Here is a 23,374-nt window from a genome sequence, read left to right as displayed (position 1 = left end):
TGGGATTACTGAATTGTTTATAGGATTATGTTTAATTGGGAACGGGATGTTTAATGAGGAAGAAACCGGGTGTCACGATATAATGAGAATAATGTTATGAGGAAGTTGAGAATGAATGTGGCAGTTTCTAGAGAAAAATAACCACCAAAGAAATGTTGGATTGTTTGAAAAATAGTAGTGGCAATAAAGTGTTACTAGGATTTAGGAGAGAAGAAGTATATAAATCCGAATAATGTATTGGGATAATTAAAATCATTCATTAGAATGGAATATGTATTACCTAACCTTTACTGATATAATAATGGTGACAGGAAAATCGGTCAGTTTTCCAACAAAAATAATATTGTTGCCGTTGAAACACACGCCTCTACCATATGAAGCCACTTAAAAAAGATGGATGACCTATCATTTGTGTTAAAAATACCGGCATGGAAAAATCAATAGGATTACTTACGTGTAGCATTATAACATCATCAATAACTCATCTATTGTTTCCGACTAAAGTTATTATTAAGTTCATTCATTCCCTTTTCAATATTTTTTGTGACATGATGTTGTTTTAATTTAGAGGCCTCCAGACTATTTCATACTGCATTGGGATGTGACTAACAGTGCATTTAACAATATCTTGGCTTTTGCCAAAATTATTGTCCTGAACGCAAGGCTACTTTTTAGTAAGAACTTTCTTATTATTATATGTCGTCGCTTCATTCTTCAGATACAGTTTACCAGGTAGTCCCTTTGACCTACTAGGCATGATTCGCACGTTGAGAGTATCGATTTTTAATCGATTACCCACTTTTTTTTTTTTTGTTTTCTCAATATAGTGGCGGTTGAATGTTCAAGTCATTCCTTTTTTCTGCGAGGCAGCGAACGCACGTATTTACAATACTAGTTCAAAAATTGTTCTTTCCGTGTATATTATAACGATTAGTATGCCTAAAAGGAAGCGTGAAGATAAGATTGAGCGTTATAAACGCAAAATCGAGAAACTTAAAGCAAAGCGTAGAAGAGTTATAAATACTTCGTCAGACGACTCGGATAAAACAGGTTAGTAACCTAACTTCGTTATCATATATTAGTGCTTATCAGTGATCGTAAAATATTATTCAAAAATCACGCCTGGAGGTTGACCGTGTGTCATCACGAAGGCAAATCAACCCCTAGAGGTTAGCCGTGTGCTAACACGTGGGAGTTTCCTTATTTACACCCTAGAGGTTAACCGTGTGTTAACACGTGGGAATTTTAAGATATTATATAATACCCTAGAAGTTAACCGCGTGTTAACGCGTGGGTTATCAAAAACATATTTTAATATCTAAGTTTAAATCATTAAAATACCTACCTATTCAGGTTTTATGGTAGTGTCTGGAGGTGGATCGAGTATCCTCACGAAGACAATTCTTAAAACTTATTTTTCCATTATATAAAATATTGCTCTTAAAAATAACATATTGTTATTTGCTTGCAGATAACGAAAATTTGGTCGAAACCGTTATAGACCCACAAGCTACGCCTGATGTATCAGTAACTAACCCAGAAGGGAGCAATATAGGAGAGGGTAGTGAAGAGCAGGCACCTGACCTGGACCCAGATATCTTATCCGCTCTAGGCGAAACAATCGAAGATATACCGACGTTAGGGCCAAAAATTCATGATAAATTGTCGAGCCTTTGGTTACCTATCCTTAAAAAAGGTATAAACAAGGAAACAAAGGAAAAGCTCCTTAAGGAGTACACAATTCCTGAAAATTGTACCCTATTACAGGCGCCGAAACTAAATCCAGAAATCTCGGCCGCAGTTACCGAGGCCGCACGATCTCGGGATAAAAGGGTAGAATCGGTACAGCAGCAACTAGGACAAGGTATAGTTGCTCTTAACAAAGGCCTAGAACTGCTTTTAGATGATGGAAAAGATCGGTTACAAGCCGTAAAATTCTTAAGTGACAGCTGCCGTTTACTTTGTGATCTACATCATCATGAAACCGAAGCAAGAAAACGGTTTATTACGCCAGGTCTTGACAAATCTTTCCTAAATATTATGCAAGACGTAGACCGTGACGAAATGCTTTTTGGCAATAAGCTTTCGGACAAAATAAAAGCTACCAAAGTTATTGAAAAGCACGGCTTGCAAATAAAAAAGCCTACCCCTCAACCAAAGACTCCGCCTACGTTACCTCCATACCAACCGTCGCGCCCACGCTATCAGGGAAACTGGACGGGCCCTCCTCGTTTCCCTCCGAACAGGGGGGGGAGGGGAGGGCAAAGGAAGACGACGGCACCCTCGAATCGGAGAACCCAACCAGGCAGCTCTACACATCAGAAGCCACCTGCACAACCCAAGAAGCCACGTGCATCGGATCAGCAGTAGAGGTACATGCTGGTAGAATTCAGTATTTTTACAATTGCTGGTTACAAATTACCAAAAATCCTGAAATACTTAAGTGGGTATCAGAAGGTTATTCCATACCTTTCTGCAGAACAGTGACCCAGGTGTCTACCCCTCGTAACCTTCATACAAATAATGATAAGATAGAAATATCACGTTCTATCAGTGACCTGTTAAGACTAGGTGCTATATCACCATGTTTAAGATCTAAAAATGATTTTATATCTAGTGTTTTCCTAGCTCCTAAGCCCAATGGGACCAAAAGGTTCATCCTTAACCTCAAAAAATTAAACTCTTACATTTCCTCTCCTCACTTTAAAATGGAGGATCATAGAACAGCAGCTAGACTGGTGCCAAAAGGTGGTTTTTTGGCAAACATTGATTTAAAAGAAGCCTATTTTTTATTGCCTATTTCAATAACACATCGTAAATATTTGCGCTTTATATTTGAAGGAAATTGTTTTGAGTTTAACGCTCTGCCTTATGGTTTATCTGCAGCCCCTAGAGTTTTCACTAAGCTAATGAAAGAAGTGGTAAACTATTTGCGGAGTAAGGGTCTTAGGTCTGTAATATATTTAGACGATATATTATGTATAGGGGATACCTATTCCGAGTGTCAATCAAATGTTACAAAAACAATCGAGTTGTTGAATTGCCTCGGATTTGTCATAAATTATGAAAAAAGCAATCTAGAACCACGACAAATTTGTAAATTTCTCGGCTTTATTTATAACACAATTGATATGTCATTAAGCTTACCAGCAGCTAAGCGAATTACTATCATCAGATTAGTTAAAAAATTTAGTTCCCTACCGCAATGTTCCATCAGAGAACTATCGCAATTCATTGGCGTGCTGACCGCAGCATGCCCAGCAGTAAAATACGGCTGGTTGTATACCAAATCCCTCGAGCGAGAAAAATTTTTAGCACTCCAAAAACATGGAGACTTCGAAGCTCGCATAAAACTATCCGATATCGTTTTACCCGATTTACTGTGGTGGGAACAAAATATAATGTCAACATGTAATGTTTTAAGATATGATAACAATTATTCCTTAGAAATATATACAGATGCCTCCCGAACTGGCTGGGGAGCATTTTGTAATGGCAAACGCGTGAATGGTGGGTGGAAAGATGATGAATTATCTTTTCATATTAATCACTTAGAATTATTGGCAGTCTTCTTAAGTTTAAAATGTTTTGCTAGCAAACATTGTAACTGCTCTATATTATTGCGTGTCGACAACACAACTGCTTTATGCTATATTAACCGAATGGGCGGTATTCGGTTCCCTCATTTGCATCAGTTGGCAAAAGATATTTGGCGGTGGTGTGAGAAGCGAAACATTTTCCTCCTTGCATCTTATATAAATACGCGTGAAAACGTGGAAGCTGATGCAGAATCACGTAAAATCAACGTAGACACAGAGTGGGAACTATCTAATTGGGCCTTCCAAAAGATAGTTCACACTCTGGGTGAACCAGAAATTGATCTTTTCGCATCTCGCACTAACACAAAATGCTGCCAATATATATCTTGGAAACCAGATCCTGATGCAATCACAGTCGACGCTTTCACTGTTAATTGGCATCCCTACTTCTTCTATGCATTCCCACCGTTTGCACTAATTCTAAAATGTTTGCGAAAAATAATAAACGATAATGCTACTGGCATTCTAGTTTTCCCCTACTGGCCAGGCCAAGCATGGTTCCCCTTGCTCAAACGAATGATCATCTCAGATATTGTAATTTTTGAACCTAAAAAAGATATTTTACGTTCAAATTTCAGATCTCATCACCGGCTTCATCGCAGCCTTTCCCTGGGGGCCGCGCTGCTCTCAGGGAAGCATTTACAAGATTAAATACACCGGAGGTAGCCCTGGATCTTATGTTAGCATCTATTTCCCACAATACCATGAAACAATATTCATCGACTTATAAATTATGGTGGTCTTTCTGTGAGAAAACCTCAATTGATAGTTTCGAAGCCCCCATATCATCAGTTATAGTATTCTTAGTTAATTTATTTAATGAAGGCGCATCCTACGGCGCCCTTAATAGTCACCGATCAGCCCTATCTTTACTCCTCGGGAATAACATAGGTTCTGATGAGCGTATCAAACGACTTTTAAAGGGCATGTACAAACAAAAGCCATCCCGTCCTAAATATGCTACTACTTGGGATCCCAAAAAGGTACTAGACCATATTTCCAGTTGGTATCCGAATAAGGAAATAAACTTAACTCAACTCACAAAAAAGTTAGCAATATTATTAGCTCTGTGTACTTCACAAAGAGTACAAACACTATCTGTTATTAAAATTTCCAACATCAATAAGACTCCTACTGGAATAAAGATTTTAATATCAGACATTATAAAAACCTCCGCAGCCAATCGAGAACAACCTGTACTTTGGCTGCCTTATTTTTTAGATAATCCATGCATATGTCCAGCAACAACCCTTGAAGATTATCTTTCAGTTACAGCCGTATCTCGATCAGATGATAACGATAATCTATTTTTGAGCCATAAAAAACCGTTCAAAAAAGTTTCTTCTCAGACCATAAGTAGGTGGATAAAGCAGGTTCTTGCAGAGAGCGGCATTGACGTCACCATATTTAGTGCTCATAGCACTCGTCACGCCTCCACCTCGGCAGCGGCCTCTGCAGGAGTCTGCATTGAGACCATAAGAAGGACAGCTGGCTGGTCTAGCTCGTCTTTGACATTCGCTAGGTTTTATAACCGTCCAGTGGTCGATTTAGATACATATGCAAGATCAGTATTTGCTGTTGATTAAATATTTATATAATGATTCACGCTAAATAATTAATCAAAATGTTGTATATTGATTTATCATAAGAAGTTTGAAATTATGTTTTTTGGTTATAAAATAAAAGTTTTCTTCTGTATATCTATGTTTTACTAACATATCTCTGAACATCTACCTGGTAAACTGTATCTGAAGAATGAAGCGACGACATATAATATAAGATCAAACGAACTTCTGGAAGTGAAGTTCGATCATTATTATATGAGTCGCTTCATTCGAAGATACAGGCTTCCCTCCCACCCATACCCTAGAATAAAACTTTTATTGTATTGTATTTATATTCTCTAAACAAGAATGACTTGAACATTCAACCGCCACTATATTGAGAAAACAAAAAAAAAAAAAAAAAAAAAAGTGGGTAATCGATTAAAAATCGATACTCTCAACGTGCGAATCATGCCTAGTAGGTCAAAGGGACTACCTGGTAAACTGTATCTTCGAATGAAGCGACTCATATAATAATGATCGAACTTCACTTCCAGAAGTTCGTTTGATCTTATATTATAACACATTATAACTTTTTTTATGGGAAATCGATGAGGGAGTGTCAAACTCTTACTGACTAAAACCTATCATGTTCAATGTTGAACCCTTTATGTACCAGGGCTGCGGTAACTTTGTCGAACAATCCCGCAGCCCAAATTGCTACCTTAATTATCATTCAAAAGATGCTTTGACTAACACCCCAAGGACTTACAATTGTGCAACTTGCCCAAAGTTAACAAAAGCGAAGTTTTTCCTTAGCTTTTGATTTCGATCGAAAAAGTTTCCTCCTTTGTTCGTCCCTAACTTTCCGATAGTCTTGGAGTCGGTTAATGTTGCCGTGTTAACGATCTAACCGGGATGTGATTACTGTTTGATGGAGAGTTTCAAGAAGGTTTTAATGACTGTGATCTCATCACAATTAAAACAATATTGTATACTAGCTTTTGTCTCGTTTCTCTAACTTCCTACACCCGGGTAAAAAGTAGCCTATATGTTAGTCATGTTTCATTAAAACCCATTCGATTGTTTTTGTGTGAAAGAGTAAACAAGCATCCTTAGATCCATCCATACACACATACAAACTTTCGCATTTGCAATGATATTAGAAAAATGTGATTCAACTCAATACATAAAGGTTACTTATAGGTTGATTTAGTCTCTTTCCCTCTTATTATAAAACGCGGTATCAAATAAGTATCGGCTTTTGTACTACCTTTAATCCACCTTTAAGTACGACCTTGAAAAAACGTTATTACAAAACGCAGTTTATCGCAAGTCCTATTACTATCTGTAGTACAAAAGATAAACCATCGAGCCCCCTAGTTTAACTGCAGTACTTAGTCGACAAACGTCAAATTCCGACAATAATTACTTTTGAGGTTATTTGTTTTGTGATAAAAAAAAACGAAAGTGGATATAAATATGTGTGATTTGGAATACTTGGATGTGTTAGAATACTATTGAGAGTGTCCGGAGACCCAACAGAATGCGTCATCGACAAAATCTCTTCAAATTACCTGACGACAATTTTCGATATAAATATCGATTTACGTTTTTCGAAATAATAGTCAATTGAATGCATGATGATAATCCAGGATGATCCTATGGTGCTCAACTGGGCTCGCCATAAAGTAAGTAGCCTTTACAGTGCAAGTAGGTTGCCAAAACATCCTAATTAATTGTAAAAGTTATTATTATGGATGTTTGTTTATGTTCCACTCATAAACTACCACATAGATTTTGATGAAACTCCGAAAATATATCAGATTATCATACAGTCTACTGTTTATTTACAGATTCAAGACTATTTTGGCGTTTTGCACGCCGTATCTCTGCCAGTAATATGCAATGTTTGTAAAAGACTGGAAGCTTGCTAAAATGTACAAAAATGCCTAGATGAGAAAGGGAACAAGATTGTGTGATGAAGAACAGTGTCCAACATGTATCAGTGCATTGAACTGTATAAATAGACATCGGAATAAAATATAACTTTCTACTTTTATGTTGTTTCAAATGTTTCATTTTCTTTTGGTAATTTAATGCACACGATATTCTGTGGGTAAGTTATTGTGCACTTAATTTTGAAGAGGTTCTCTGTGCATCTATGCACAACGTCTTATTTAATCATTTAAATCGGGATGAAAACAATCCAAATTATTTCTAACCTAAAAACAAAACATAACTCGGATATGCGCGCTGACGTTCCGTTATACGCGCAAACTCGATAGTTGTTTAAAAGAGAATAATTGGATCATGTATATCGTTAAAAGATACTAGAAATATAAAATTACCTTTAAATAATAAAAAGTAATATTTTCAACTGCAGAGATATTTTTTTTATTATCATAGTTATTTATTTTTCATCAAAATAGACTTAACAAAATAATGTAAAAAGGAACGGCGCATAGAATTCGGAACGATTGAACGAATGATTTAAATATTTGTTGCTTATAATCTGTGGATATTATTTGAACCATAGACAAATCGAAGTACTAAACAGTCTTCTCTTAGTCTACGTTTTGTAATAAGGATGTAAAGACTATCGTAAGTACCGTAACAAACCAAGACGTCTTCAGTCGGGTTTAAACCACTACTTGCGGCAGTTTTTATAATAAGAGGGTTTACGTTTATGTTATTGAATTTAACTACAGAGATATTTTGCCCAACATTAATCTTATACCTACCCAACAAACAAAGTAGAACTTCAAAACAAGGCTTGACAAGTGTCAAAATAGATTACTGTCCAGCCCTGAGGTCCATCCCTTAGGGTAATGATTTTACTAAGTGATACATCGTACGTAACAAGAGGTCACTTGTGACTTGGGATTACGTCAAAATGAATATTTTTAAGGGACAATACAGGCTAAATAAAACTCTTATACAGAGACATAACAATTCTGCATATCTTCACAGCTTTTTCTCACATTGCAATCGGGATCGCTAACACAATGCGACTCCAATAAAGACTGCAGCGAACACAACTTAACCCTAAAATGCGGACAGACCATTTTTCGTCCTTAGAGGCGACATCGCGATCTTGAAGTCGGGTCGGGTTACGACGTAATTTCCGACGCGGGTCCAAACGACCTGCCTCAATGAGATACCGTTTTGATAAAACCCTGTATCAAGCGTGCTTGAGAGGGTTAAAGGGCCCCGTTATTGGGCAGTTTCATTGTAATTATGTGAAACTGTTGGAGGTACATGCCGTAATGGATGACACACACAATCTATGAATAAACCATACGGGGTAGTGCTTATCTTACAAATTTAGATTGAATGGGTTTGGTGAGTACACACAGGTGATGTGTGTTCCTGCCCTAGCGTTTTGTAGTTTTCAATTTAAAGTGCTTTTAATAAACTTAAACTTTATCTGATTTTTTTCTGGACTCTTATATTTGTAGTTAAAACAAAATAAGTTAAAGATAAAGAGATTTTTACATTACCACTACAACTTAGTACGCTAGTCTTTACTACTCAATGCGCTACGTACGTCTAATATTTCATTCAAAGCAACAACTTAACTTCTTAAAATAAAACAAAGGAATTTGTTCCATAACTAGCATAAAGTTTCCAAAGAATCCCGACCTACACTTCTGCATCAGTCTACCAAAGGCAATAAAGTAGCACCATAATCGTAAAATAACAGAACATAGCGTTACCACAACAAATACATACGTCTGTAGAAATTGAAAACATAAAGAGAGAAGTCTTGGGTTATCTCGGCTTTCTCGCCATATACATGCTAAGGGGGATGCCCAAATTCTTATTTAGGCTGACTGAGGGTTGGTAGTAAAGGCCCGACCACAACGATGCAGTGGTTTGAATCTGCATAGATTCTTGTTGTGAACCAACCAAAAAGATTTTGAATTAAGACCACAATGTACTTAAGGTTCTAGATGCGTGATGGATGTGAATAATGCTTGTAAACAAAGTCCTGTCTCAGAACTGATCGTCCATAATTCTAGACACTGTCTCAGTTAAATTTTCAATTGACCAAGTGCTCTTTTTTACTTAACACTAATAAATGGCATTTATTCACAAAATATTTACATTAATTGAAAAAAATAAAAATAAAATAAACTTATATATATATACAACTTATACAGTGCATCAAAAAATTGCTCCTCATCGCTGTCACTGGGTAATGTACCCAAAAAACTGGCAGCATTGCCACGTTAGATGGCAATATATTGGCAATATAAATTCAACAAATATATACCGACATTTTATTTAAGACAGTATTTCTGTGACTTTCATCTTTCTATGCATACTCTGTGGTCGCAGCTTTAGCCGGGGTAACAAAAGTGAAACAGGAATCTTGCAAGCCTCATCTGTATTCGTCAAACGTAATGCTATATTAGGTACAGAAGCCTACTTAGTCAAGGAGTTAGGGAGACATGTTTTTTTCAGTATATGGAATGATTTTCATTATAACAGATAATGAGGGTGGTGGAATCGGGTTGAATTTTTCTGTTGAAGTGAAAGTTGGTCACTAAAAAGTCGATCTTTAGCCGATCTTAGTACACAGTTTCAAATTGAAAAGATTTATTCGTAAATGGAGTCACATAAAAGGTGTGACAAAATGCTAAATCACTCTTAATTTGTTGGACTCCTTGATTTAAGTAATGTCCCTTCACAGTACTGGTTCGGAAGAAGTACGAGTAGTAAATCATTAAAGAATTCACTTATTACGCCCATTAATTAGAGACCAAGTGGTTCTTTGAAGGTTACCCAAAACCCTGAGCAATACTTTTCAGAAACCACCACTCATCAGTTCAAACGTTTTTTACATTAATTCAACGTACACAGGGAATCAATACTTTTCTCTGATGACCTATAAACAGCCCCAAAGGTTCAAGTTCCCCCTCCATTTATTATTATTGGCCCCTATTACTCAGGTTTGTGGGGAAAAGGGAGTTCCCACGGGGGCTATTACCATGAAGGTAGAATGATCTAACCTTCTTTCTTATATTGCGGGTAATTTACGAACTAATTAAGCTGAATTTACTGTCTATTTTGAAGGTAAAATGGTACTTTATTGATTTTAATTATTTACCCCTGGCTGTTATTTTAAGTAATTTAAATGCGTTCCGGTTAAATTAAATTTTCTTCCCATTACAGAATTGTATTTGGACAAACTGTAGCGTTGACGTAGAATTTAATCTAATTAAAAAACCGTCTTTTAAACGGCATCGACGCCTGAAAATACACGATTTTTATACCAAAAAATAACTATTTTATTATCATAAAATATTTTTATTTTCTTCTCTTATGCTGTAACCAATAATAAAGTTAGTGCCTTTTCATAAAACAACCTGTTTACTTTTGAAACTTGAAGCTGATAAAGCATAGTATACAGCTGCGTTGAGAAAACTGACGTATGTCGCGAATGAACTTAGGCCTCAACGGCCATAACAGTTCCTACTATCTAAAAAGTCGACAGATCACGTTCAAGAACCGAGAACATTATTTTCGAGTGACGTATCTTCCATTTGATATCTGACCCAGATGTGTTGCACTCAAGTGTACACGAGCCATGAGCCACTACACGTGCCCAACGCAAGCTTAGTTATTAGTGAACTATCCACACTGATTGGATAAATCCATTCAAATAGTTTACGATAGCACTTTAAATACCATTCATAAATATTGCTGTTAGAATATTTCTGAAAATCCATTACGTATATATCAGCCAATTGAAATGTTCAAAGCAATATAAGTAATATACTTTTCATATTTTGAATGAATTAAAACTACGTATCCATCCATAAGCGTGAAAGCGCATCAAACAGGATTATTTTAAATTTTACGTACGTACGTACCTACGTAAATGGAAAATAACCCTGTTTGATGCGCTTTCACGCTTTAATCAGTGAACTGATTAAAATTTTTGGTTTATGATATACTCGTAGGTAGTCTAGGGCCTGAGAAATTGCATAGACTTATGCTACTTTTTATAAGTTACTACATAGATTACTTTATAGCTTTTCACAGAGTATTTTCATAGCTTGTTTTGGAAGAATGTATACTTGCAAGTATACCAGAAGATTTGCCATCCAAAAAACATGTTATTTACAAAAAAATACGATAATTCCAGGTCACGTTTTTTATCAAGAGATACTAAATTTCCCCGTATTCGGCCGTGTTCACCCGTCCAATTAAAAAAGGTGAAATATTCAGATCGTGAATACGGACCCACTCGGCCGGAATGGAGTGGATACTTAAATTTATAATTGCCAAATTTAAACCTGAATTTAAAAAGAACTGGCGATTTTTGGGACCAACAAAAGGGCACAAGAAGATTTTATATGAAGTGCCTGAAACATGTTAAAAGGAATATGGGTTCCTTTTGATGGGAACGGTTTAAAAATGTCAATGGGCTCAAAGGCAAAGCCAGATTTTTTAGGTATGTATGTAGGTATATGTAGCACTTTATATATTTTTTTGTTTTGTTGCTTTGGGAAAACTAGAGATTTCAATGTTTAAATTAATTTAAATGATTTGAATCTTTTCAATATTGATATTATTTGAAAAACTAAAGTTTGATGGCTGAACACAATAGAGTTGGAATTAAATAAATTGACAATTTCACAAACATAATATTGCTGTTTACCCAAAAACTTTTGAAGCGTATACCAATATTGTGTCACACAAGTTACAGTCAAGTTATTTGTTTTATGATGAATAAATTATTACGCAGCCTCCCAGAAGTTCAGACAAAATATCCAAATTGTTTGCAAATTGTTCCAGTTTCTTCAGAAGTCACATTAATATTGTCAAGGAATTGTAAACAAAAAGTTGAAGAAAGGGTTGTTATTAAGAGATGAATATTTATTAAAAGGGTTAAATATTTGTAAGGATATTAAAGAGCTTAGTAAAAGTTGGCTTGAATCCAATATTACGATCAATTAAGCAATTTCCGAAGCCTCAAAAGCAGACGTTATTTTTATGTACCAGATTTTTTAGATTCATGTACGCCCATTTACTACGGATTTTACAACTACTTCTTAAAATCTTTGATCTATTTTCCTCATCAATATTCCGTTATCTACCCAAATTCATCCACTAACAATTTTAAAAAGAGCTATCGTTTAAGAAAATTTTATTCCCCCTACATCGTAGAAAAGAGACCGTTATCCTAAAGGTATGTGTGCTCACTTTCTGCCAGCAATGTCGACTGCCAGGCTTGATTAGCATATCTATACGTAAGCTAGCTTCAAGCTTACATACCCAAGCCTATTGTGAACACTGCAGATTACAAAGTACTTCGACAAAGATAATCTTGGGAAATACAGATGTAATAAAAAGTTAAGCAACTCCCACTTATCTACTTATCTTTTTTCTTTTTTAACATAATGGCTTTTTTACTTGACTTGCTTGTGTCTTCAAGTTATATTTTTGTATAATCTTTACATCAAAGAAACAAAGATTGGCGCTTGTGGGAGATCGATGTGAATGGGTGACAAATGTTAATCTTATCATGACATAGGTACTCGCAAAATATAAAGCTATGAAAACATAAATAACTTTATTTTTATAAATACTTTGGATGGGACTGTCATGAAAAAATCCTTACAAAAATTGCCATTGATAAATATTCTAAGCTGTACTGTAGCCAATTGATATAAAATAGGTCTTATATGCTTCGAGTTCTGTTGCTTAGGCATTCAAAATCCCAAAAGATACGAGGACAGAATAGGTAATCATATATTTTCTAGTTTACCCTATTGGTCATGAACTTGAGAGAAGCAATAAATAAAAGTTTTAATACTTATCTTCCAATCATAATAATGTGACATGTATACGCAAATCTGAAACTTGTTACAAAAGAGAAAAATATCAAAATGTTAGTAGAACCATTTTTATGCCGTTTTAGGTCTTTTGGGAGATATTCTTTCGTGATGAATGACCATAATATAGTTTTTGAAGATGGCAATGACAATACTTTAGCTATAGCGTACCGTTTTCTATAAAGAATGTTCTGATAGTTCAAACTACTTTAGCAGACTGAATTAAAATGTATTACACTGTATTTTTTATAATAAACAAGGAACTCTTGACTATAGAGTCTCCCCCAGGCATACACAGAGAAAAAGTATTTTATTTCCAGTTAACAAATAATTTCTATAAACATAAACCTATGTTACATAATGAAATCTAGGTCATATCAATAATATAGCATACAATAATATCGTAACAGAAAATGTTGCTTGAAGCGTAAGGGTCCTTTAGCAACAATTCCTAAGAAAGGGTTTGTCATGTAGTTCAAATTGGGCCTGTTCTCAGAATTTTGTACAAAGATACATTAATTTTATAAGACCAACTGATATTCTATATCCACCTGAGTAATATTTTTATTCTTTATATAAGAAAAATGTGTTCTCAAGAGACATGCGAGCTTAAAGGTCAAAAATAATGAAATATAAACAGTATGAAGTTGCTATGTTATACCAACGAAGATCGAAATCGCTTACCAAACTTTTCTCAACATGTGTATTCAATAAATATTTTTGGAGACCATTATTATAGACAACTTAGATAAAAATTTGAAAAGTGTGAAAGATACTAGTTTATTGATAGGGTTTTTAAAAATAAATTAAAAATACTAGACTGGTACAATAAGCGAAACTAAATAGTCGCACAATATTTATTCTTTATCTTATTAACATCATGGTAATTTTTAATACGCGGGTGAAACCTTGAGAAAACAGCTAGTTTTAAATATACCATCAGGAATTGGTACATTTCGTAACTAGACAACATCTGCTTAACATAATGTCGGGCAGCGCCATTGTCGCCCATTGTCCTCCTTTCTACAATCTACAGCACTGTCTTTAACATAATGCTATAAATATTTCATAAACCATTGCTGTATATAACTATAGTATTTGGCTCGTGAATAAAACAGGTTTTTAAGGTCCAAATAATGTAGCCTAACTAATATACAAAACCTGTGTAAGTTTTTGTTAGATTTTTTATTTTTCTGGGCTAAAACGACTATCCCATTTTGGATGTAAGGACCCATATGGACCTTGTAGATTTTACAAGTTACAAGCTAGACTTTTTGTGTCTTTCGTTGATTTAGTTTCCTTGGGATGCGGTTGAAACTGCCACAAACACTAGTAAACAAAAGTCTTATTCAACAAAGTTATGTTAATAGTCAACTAGAATTAAAGAACTTGATCAATAAAAAAATACCTATTCCGCCATATAATATTTACGCTTGTACAATCAATAAAATAAAAAGTAAATATACGGCTGGGCACCTTTTACCTTCCTTGTAAATGTTACTTATTTCGTGCCCGACTACAGAGTTTTCCATTCCCTATAGACTTCTACCTCGCTAACTATAAATCTTTAATCAGATCAATTACACGATGAATTGCTACTCCGATATTCGTACTTTTTTACCTCAATACCTCTTTTATTGATTCCCACAGAATCCGTTTTTTTGGTATGCCTATAATCTGAGGTTATTGAAGTTTATTAATATCGGAAGCACTTGTTTGCTTTTGAGCGTAAATTAATTGAATCTGCAGGAGTTTTATATTTTTCCTAGTTGTTTCTAGAGTTTTTATTCACATCCCGAGATTACTTCTTCCCGCGCCTGTATAAAAAGTAGCCTATGACCCGTTTCAAGCCCCAGTCTTTCTGTGTATCAACCATTCAACCTCTTGTATGTCGCTAATTATAGAACAATAGAAGAATCGATTGTGTCTCGTATATATCTGCGCTCTGACATACAAGGGGTTAAATCGGTTCAATATTTTTGTCATAAAAACGCGAAAACCAAACAGAAACACAGTAACTTTCTTATTTATAATATTACTAGCGACCCGCCCCGTCGCACGGGATAACAGTATTTACCCACTATTTAATGGATGTTATTATACCTACATATAAACCTTCATCTTAAAACACTCTATCTAAAAAAAACACATGAAAATCGATTGCGTAGTTTTCAAGATTTAAGCGTACAACGGGAGACAAGGACAGAAAAAGCGACTTTTTTATACTATGTATGCCTATGTATGTATGTAAGCTCAGCCAATTGCACCAATCTTACCATACATTCCTATTCCTTTCATAACACTTCCTTACGTAGATATTTTCGGCAAATTTTCAAAGGTGTAAAGAAACCAGTCATGCATAATTCACAGGTTCTCAAAAGTGGCGTATTTGTAGTGCAGCACAGGCGTGGACGTGTCTCAGCGGTGGCTTATATGTGGGTCAAGCAATACAGTATTGTGCTAGAAGCTTAAAATAGGCGGCTTCTCGGAACACGTAGGTAGGTGGTAAATTGTTTGCAGAAAAACAATTGAAATGTTCGGAAAAATTTGACAGCTGTTTTTCAGTAACGTTGGTGTGTTCTTAGAATTGATTAAAGTTTTGAGATTACTTGACTGCGCAATTTTGTAACTACGCAATATCTGTATCATGTATAGGTAATAATATTACTGAAGAATGCTTGTTTGAAAGCACTAACCTCGGGAAGTACTGGATCGATAAAAAGAACTGTATTCGATAGCCCAGTTATCGAGGAGAACTATAGGCTACCTTCTATCCGAGTCCTTGAAGATGCTCCCACGGAATGCGGATGTAACTGCTGGCAGTAGCTAGTAATTTAATAAAATCAAATTATTTCCTTACAATAATTTTCTACTCAAAATCTGTAAGTAAACCAACTTCACGTATACATTACCTGTGACAGTACCTACTATATAGCTACCTACTATTTACGTTTATCTATCCACAATCCCGGTGACAGTCTACGGCGTAGCATGTTTGCTACGGCGTAGCATGTTTGTCTTGCTACGGTATCTAGCTCGCCTTTGGTTGCCGGTGACAAAGCGGTTTTAACCCTGACTCTGCTACATGTGCGAATTACGTAAGGTTGCATAAATTCTGTGGAGTTTATTAGCTTAGAGAGAATTTGGGAGATACATAGGAATTTCTGTTGTGATGTCTTTAAGATTTTGCTGTTTTCTATTTTATTCAACTTTTAGTTTATGGATAGGCGGTTGATTTTTGACTTGAAAAAAAAATGTATTTTTTCTGAAAAATTGAAAGTAAAACATATGCTTTTAGTGGTATATTCAAAGATAAATAACATAGGTATTTTATATCAGGGTATATTAATAACTATCTACACGTGTAAAATCAATCTATTTAGCGTTCTCATAAATATATAATTCTGTATGTGTATCTGTGTTCATGAACTATTAAATAAATAGATAAATGTAGTCTAAACTCTGCAATATTGATGCTTAATTCGCTAAGACAGCTTTGTCTAGCTTTCCCCAGCAATAGTCTAGCCCAGATTATTCCAAAACTTTAACTAGGAACAAACTTCATTAATCTTTGTTCCGTACAGCAGATTCGCGAAGAATTATATTTTGTGAATGAATATTTATGATCTCGATATTTTATAAATACAACTACAGCAGAAAAGGGTTGACTTTGTTACAATATAAGTCCGAATATTATATTTTATTTGCTGAGCTTGTGACCTTTTTCCAATTTTTACTTTTGTTTAAGTTATAAAAGTTTTTTTTTTATTTGTGAACGAAAATTGCCAATATACGTAATGTATTTAATAAATTATTTGCTGATTTCCCGCGGTTTCACCTGCGTCCCGGGAAAGTTTCTGTCCGTACCCGAATAAAATATAGGTACTTTAGCCGAAAAATTTTTTCAAGTCGAATTTGTAGTTTTGAAGTCTTTTGGATATAAACAAACAAAAAAACGTTTAATCTTTATTATATTAGTTTATATTATGTATATCTAAAATTGAATTTAAAAATTAATTATTCCTACAAGCTTTAACCTATAATATATCCTAAATACAAGCTTACATTTCACATAACAAAACTAGCTAGTTAAGTTGCGGCGCCGCCCGGTGCGCGCTAATTATTATCTGACATGGGCCCGGTGTTGCCAACTTAATTAAACTATTGCCAACCTCAAGAATATAACTGTGTTCCCTATCATTTATGTGAAGTTAGCACTTTCATGTTATTAATTACTTAAGTTATTGTGAATTACAATTTAGGGTAAGTATACATATTTGTTACTAATTGTTTTCTACGGTTTCACTCGCGTCCCGTGGAAACTATCGGAATACCGGAATAAAGTATAGTCTATGTCACTCTCGAAGAGTGTAGCTATCCAAAAGTGAACAAAAAACAATCGGTTCAGTAGTTTCGGTACAAACAAACAAAAATATTTCCTCTTTAGTACATAGTAGGTATAGCCTAGCTAGTTATTTGCCACGATCTCACCGGCGTATTGAGGGTACAATTTCCCGCACCTGGATAAAAAGTTGCCAATTACTATTTCCAGACTGTCACCTGTCTCCATGCTAACGTACATCTCAATATCAGTTAAGCAGTTTTCCTTGAAAGTGAAACAAACAATCTTTGGTATCTTTTTCTTTAGTAAGGTTTACGTAACTTATTATAAGTCCTAATTTGGGGTATATTAATTATAGTCTGGAGAGATCTTTTGTCTTGTCAGATACAGTCTTACTTGTTTTTAGGAATACCTAGTTATCAAGAATTCTGTGTTTATTCGTAAAAACGGCTCGGACATTTTTCTCTTAAAGGTCAATTGTATTCTATTAACTATGAAGATAACTTACTCCCCACAGACCAATTAAAAGAATAATATTTGCTATTAGAATATAAACTATATAATTTTGTGCTCACAAAAAGAAGGCCAGTTGTTTCTTTGTTTTGTGTATTTTTACAATTTGCTGAGGCTGACTCTTCTTAAATGTTTAACCATTTGCATATAAAGAATGTATGCTTACTTCGTACATCGAAGAACTATCAGATTTTTATTCCGCCTTTCACTTGTTTTGTCTCAATGTCTCAACTTGTAGAAGGGATTTATTCCATTCTAATACCAAAAACTAATACCACTGGTATTTGTTTCAACTCATATTTTTTTTCTATTCCGAACCGATACCATTGTTTACACTAATACCAAAACAAGTTCAAAGATATAAAGTACAGTCAGTAAAAATGCTTTGTATGTAAATATAAGACCTTTAATTGAAAAAAAAAAAAACAGATAACTCCAAAAAAACAAATTTTGTTAGCAAACGTCTTGTTCAATGATAAAATATCACTTAAATAATCAACTTTAATATAATTTTAGTTCCTCTCTATACCTGTATAATATTTTTTTTTTGCAAAAACGTCAAACAGAAAGAAGGAGATGGCCAAAAAAAAACCCAGAGTCGACAGAAACTTCGTATGTATGGTTGGATTCAGTATAATTTGTAGATTGCAAAAAGTATTTCATATCATCTAAAAACCATGGGGTTCTCTTTTTAACCCCCGACGCAAAAACGACGGGGTGTTATAAGTTTGACGTGTCTGTGTGTGTGTGTGTGTGTGTGTGTGTGTGTGTGTGTGTGTGTGTGTATGTGGCATCGTAGCTCCCAAACGGATGATCCGATTGTAATGCGGCTTTTTTTGTTTAAAAGGTATGTCAGTCGGGAGTGTTCTTAGCTAATCGGTTCAGGTCTTCAAGGTCATCAGCTCGTTTGCTAGATGTGATAGGAATGTTACACGCTCAGTTTACTTGCATATTTGGGATCTGAAATTTGAAACACTAATGTCTTTTGGAACCACTGAGCTGGTCTTCTGTTAGGGCACGAAGGCAGGAGACGTAACCCTGAACTGCCTTTTAGTAAACCCATCGAGTTTGGGCTCGTTGAATTTGTCTTGACGAATTCTCTTCATGTTTCTGATTGACGAGAACCTGATGCTGGAAATGGGATGTGGCGGATGAAACCCTGGAATACCGGAATGAAACGGATAAACCGATTTATATTTTTGCTGAAAATCTAGAATGTCCAAAGGTTAATCTTTATTGTTTCTCAATCTGTGCAATTCTCCCAGAGCCAGTTTGTCATGAGGATTGTTAAACAGCTTCCTTTGGCTGAGATCGCATATAGCGACCCCATCTTAAGATAAAATAAATTAAATGAAAGAAGGGAAAATTAAGGAGCTCCTTTAAAAAGCATGAAATAAAATTAAATTATAAATTTAAAAAAACCCCCGACCCAAAAAAAGTATGCAATAATTATGACAAAAGGTTAAAAACGCTAAACCCTATTAAAAGCAAAAAATAACTTAACACTACGTAAACTAAATTTTGACGTGTCGGGGGACCGCTTTTTACCTTCATAAATACTTACATAAATCAAATGATACCTACCTAATTACAACAATCGTTTAAAAAAATAACACGTATCTGAAGTAATGAATTAGAGCGGTCCCGACACGACAAAATTTAGTTTACGTAGTGTTAAGTTATTTTTTGCTTTTAATAGGGTTTAGCGTTTTTAACCTTTTGTCATAATTATTGCATACTTTTTTTGGGTCGGGGGTTTTTTTAAATTTATAATTACAAGGTTTTTTCGATTAAGATTTTAGTACTTACATAAAAAAGCTTAACTTTTCTGTTTGCTGTTCATAAGAAGTTGTGCATAGGGTAAAAACTTTACACTCAGGTGTATGTCTGTTAGCACTATACACGAGTGAAGGTTTAGAGCTGCCCTGATGATGGAGAAGAGAGAAGGTCAAAGGAACTCGGCAATGGTAAATATTAACTACCTCTTGTTTGGGCTTATATTATTCGCATTGACGAGAACTTTTGACTTATGCGAATAGTGACTAAAAAGCTAAAAATAAAAATAAAAACTTTTTTGTTTTTTTTTTTATCAACCTTTGTCAGCTCAGAAGTTTACACATAGGTAACAGGGAAACCTCTTCAAGTAGGTAAGGTCGGTATTTAATCGTATCTGGAGTGGTTCATGTCAATATCGCAATGGGTGGGAGTCAAAATCAAGACCTTTACATTACCAGGCAAAGTCTGTAACTATGGGGATATTACTATTCGCATGTATAATGTTAGTATACCTTGTTTTTTATGGACCTTTACCTAAATAATCTTTAAAATCAACAGAAATTCAACATAGCCTATTTTTGTGAAAATATGATATAGCTCCTCTACCCCATGGATTACAGACTGGATTTTTTGGCACCATCAAAGGTCTATCATAATGAACCCATTGGTACCCATTTCGTTGCTGTCGATTCTGGGTTTTTTTTTCTATGAAAATTTGGCCATCTCCTTTACTTACTTAATATTGAAAAACAAATTTACTTTGATTAGGTTTGACTGCGTTGACTGTACCAAATTCAAGTTGTTGGTATTCGTTCGTACATTAAATTAAATTATTTAAAATGGGTATCCGTTCGGAATAGAAAAAAAATAAGAGTTGAATCAAATACCAGTGGTATTAGTTTTTGGTATTAGAATGGAATAAATCGTAGAAGGAATAGAATTTGCACAAACAAAAGGGACTCGTAGATCCGTCTATTTTAAGATGGCTGAGACAGTATTTCTCTGTATTACGTAAATATTTAATTCAGCGGCAGCCAGACGAGACAGCGACCTACCTGAAATAAATGACAAGTTGAAAACTCAAAGCTGAAATACCGGTTTCGCGGAATTCTATCAATCTTCATTTGATCGTGTTAACAAAGAAAATTAAACCTAAAATAAACCTTGAAAATTCTGAACATGTTTTTCCTCAAACAGTTTGGAGTTTCTCCGTCGAACTGAGTGAAAACAGATTAAAGTTTTGAGATGGTTCTCGGTCGCGTTTGATTTTCTTTGTCAAACTCGAGAAACGTGACGTGAAAATAAAGCCGACTTTTTTCGTGTTAAATGCCAAAACATGAGTCGGGAATGTCGGTCGGTTTTTTCAACCGAACCTCGAGAACAGATCGGAACTCACTCAACTGTTTTTCATTGAATGCACATATGGATGGGCGGAGTTTTATATGTACGTTTTTATACAGAACGGCAGATAGCAGTATTGAATTTATAGGATCAGTTTGTATGCCCTCCAACCGTCCATGTTTCTAAAAATAATATTTCATTTTATCGTCGACCATTTACATTGTATGCTACAGTACCTATATATTCATTACAAAGAGCAGATATTTAGTATATTTTTACAGACGCTACATAAAAAAAAATGCACCACGCTTCGTCTATCACGCATCAGCTATTGGCAAAACTAAAACCTCAAACGAAATATATCTGACCACTGCACAATAGCGCGAACATTTCGACCGAAAGGCTTCACACGATCCCAACAAATAAACAAAACACCATCAAACTACAACTGAATGGACTCACGCCAAAAGTCCAGTTAAAACCATTAGTTTTGTTGAACCAAACGATTCAGCTTTATTAACTCCGTACTTAGAATTTATGTGAAGTACCTACCTACATTCCTATAATGAGTGGTTTTGTATTGCTAGCTAAGAGTCCGCGGAGACCACAAACTTTTAGTCGGCCGATAATTGGATTAGGCTCATTAATTAGTATAGTTATCGGCACGAATCTTGAGCTCTGACCTTCACCTGCGCAGAAGTAATTCATTAAGTCCCTTTTGTGGTATGAAGTGAGGTGCGGGGGCGGGCTAAAGCGGTGATTGGCCCGCAGTGCATCGCGTCATAGCCGTCACTCAGGATTGGTTCTTTGCTAATAAAATACTTCTGCGCAGATGTAGGTCAGAGCTCAAGATTCGTGCCGATTACTATATGAAGATTAATGGAAATACACACGTAATAACGATCAGGTATTTGTCCGGTATCAGACCGACTAGCTTATGATTCAATCCAAAATTAAAAAAAAAAAATCAGCAACCGGACTAACAGTCGGCCGACTATTTAGTCTGCAGTATGCTTGTAGTCATGATTGCCTTGTATTACCAGCTAATACTCCTGCCAGTATTATTGATAGGAATAACACTCGATTTTATTGATTTTACATGCCGCCCTAGATTTTTATGAAAATTAAAGCAATCTTTTTAAGTGGTTCTAATATGAACTCGATTACTGTAATAGCGACTTTGAATATTGTTTGGATTTAAAATGTATAGGTTTTTGTGTAGCAGGTGCCTTTACAGTACAATGAGTTTGCTTCTTTTTAACGTTATTTCTTTTAGAAGTCTAGACGAAGTTTCAAATGATATAAAGCGAGTCCCAATTCACATTGAATTTAAGTCTGGTGTGCTATTAAATCAACGATTCAATCAAATAAGCCACTTATTTTTTTATATCTTTCTACGTATATCAGATTTATTTTCATTGTCTCCCATATACGTTCTTACAATCTTCAAAAAAAAGTTTCAATATTGAGTCAGCATTACAAGCCCTTTTTTTCTGACACCCATAGCTGTCTTCACTTCTAAAAGTATCACACCAACTTAAATTGAATTTCCTCCATCCTCATACCTAACCTTAGTTCCTGGGCGATGTCACGACCAGGTCGGGACAATAAGCGTTAATGTTGTATGAGTCAGGTCAACTGTCTGACCCACTTGCTAAGCATATTATTATTTCACTAGCTGGCCTGTCACCTTGCGTTAACTTGCTTGGTTGCACAAACAACTTTGGGATGGCGTTTAGTTATGCTGTTGAATGTAAGATGTTCATATAAGATGGGAATAGGGACTTATGAAACAGTATTCTGGTATCATCGTCTGAAAAAGCTTCTACAACCAGTCAGGATTAGCAGTCATTATCGCTTATTTCTTGCGATCCTTTGTAGGTTAGCCGCATTCGAGATTTCTGTCCAAGTCTCTGATGTTTCTCGGCCATGATTTTTTTCCTCCGACCAATACTTTTTTTTACTAAATACTTTGCCCATCTTAATAAACAGTAAGTGACTGTATAGACACCATGAAGTAAAGAGTTTAAGCGGTTAAAAAAAGGTTTTAAATTGATCTGTAGCAAGCCAAGGCTTTGTGTATTGATTTGATGGAATAAAACCGGCCAAGTGCGAGTCGGACTCGTGCACGAAGGGTTCCGTAAATTACAGTTAAATCAACCTATCTCAAAAACTATAAGAGATACTTTGATCAAACCAAAAATCGTTGAAAGAGTTAATTAGCATGCATCACCTCTATTTTTTTTAGAATTTTATACCCCGTAGTTATAAAAATAGAGGGGGGGGGACATACTTTTTACGACTTTGAGAGCTGATATCTCAAAAACCGTTCACTTTAAGAAAAATGTTTTTTAGAAAACTTTATATCATTTTAAAAGACCTTTCCATTGATACCCCACACGGGTATGT

The 23,374-nt window shown here is 35.1% G+C and overlaps 3 protein-coding genes across 4 annotated transcripts in view; all 3 read left to right on the top strand.

Annotated features, from left to right (window-relative positions):
* Window positions 1-23,374, top strand: part of LOC110377229 (annexin B9) — a 367,919-nt gene that overhangs the window by 276,941 nt on the left and 67,604 nt on the right. The window lies entirely within an intron of this gene.
* The window catches only part of LOC110377212 (uncharacterized), a 90,944-nt gene that overhangs the window by 25,781 nt on the left and 41,789 nt on the right, over window positions 1-23,374 (top strand). The window lies entirely within an intron of this gene.
* Window positions 712-5,297, top strand: LOC135118572 (uncharacterized). Its single transcript, XM_064040950.1, has 3 exons — window positions 712-1,050; window positions 1,472-2,372; window positions 4,178-5,297. Exons 1-2 carry the CDS (start codon window positions 936-938, stop codon window positions 2,368-2,370), a joined length of 1,014 nt encoding a protein of 337 aa, XP_063897020.1. The 5' UTR covers window positions 712-935; the 3' UTR covers window positions 2,371-2,372; window positions 4,178-5,297.

Source organism: Helicoverpa armigera, chromosome 23 (genome assembly GCF_030705265.1).
Source record: "Helicoverpa armigera isolate CAAS_96S chromosome 23, ASM3070526v1, whole genome shotgun sequence".
Taxonomy (NCBI): Eukaryota; Metazoa; Arthropoda; class Insecta; order Lepidoptera; family Noctuidae; genus Helicoverpa; species Helicoverpa armigera.
This window is presented reverse-complemented; position numbering and strand designations above follow the sequence as displayed.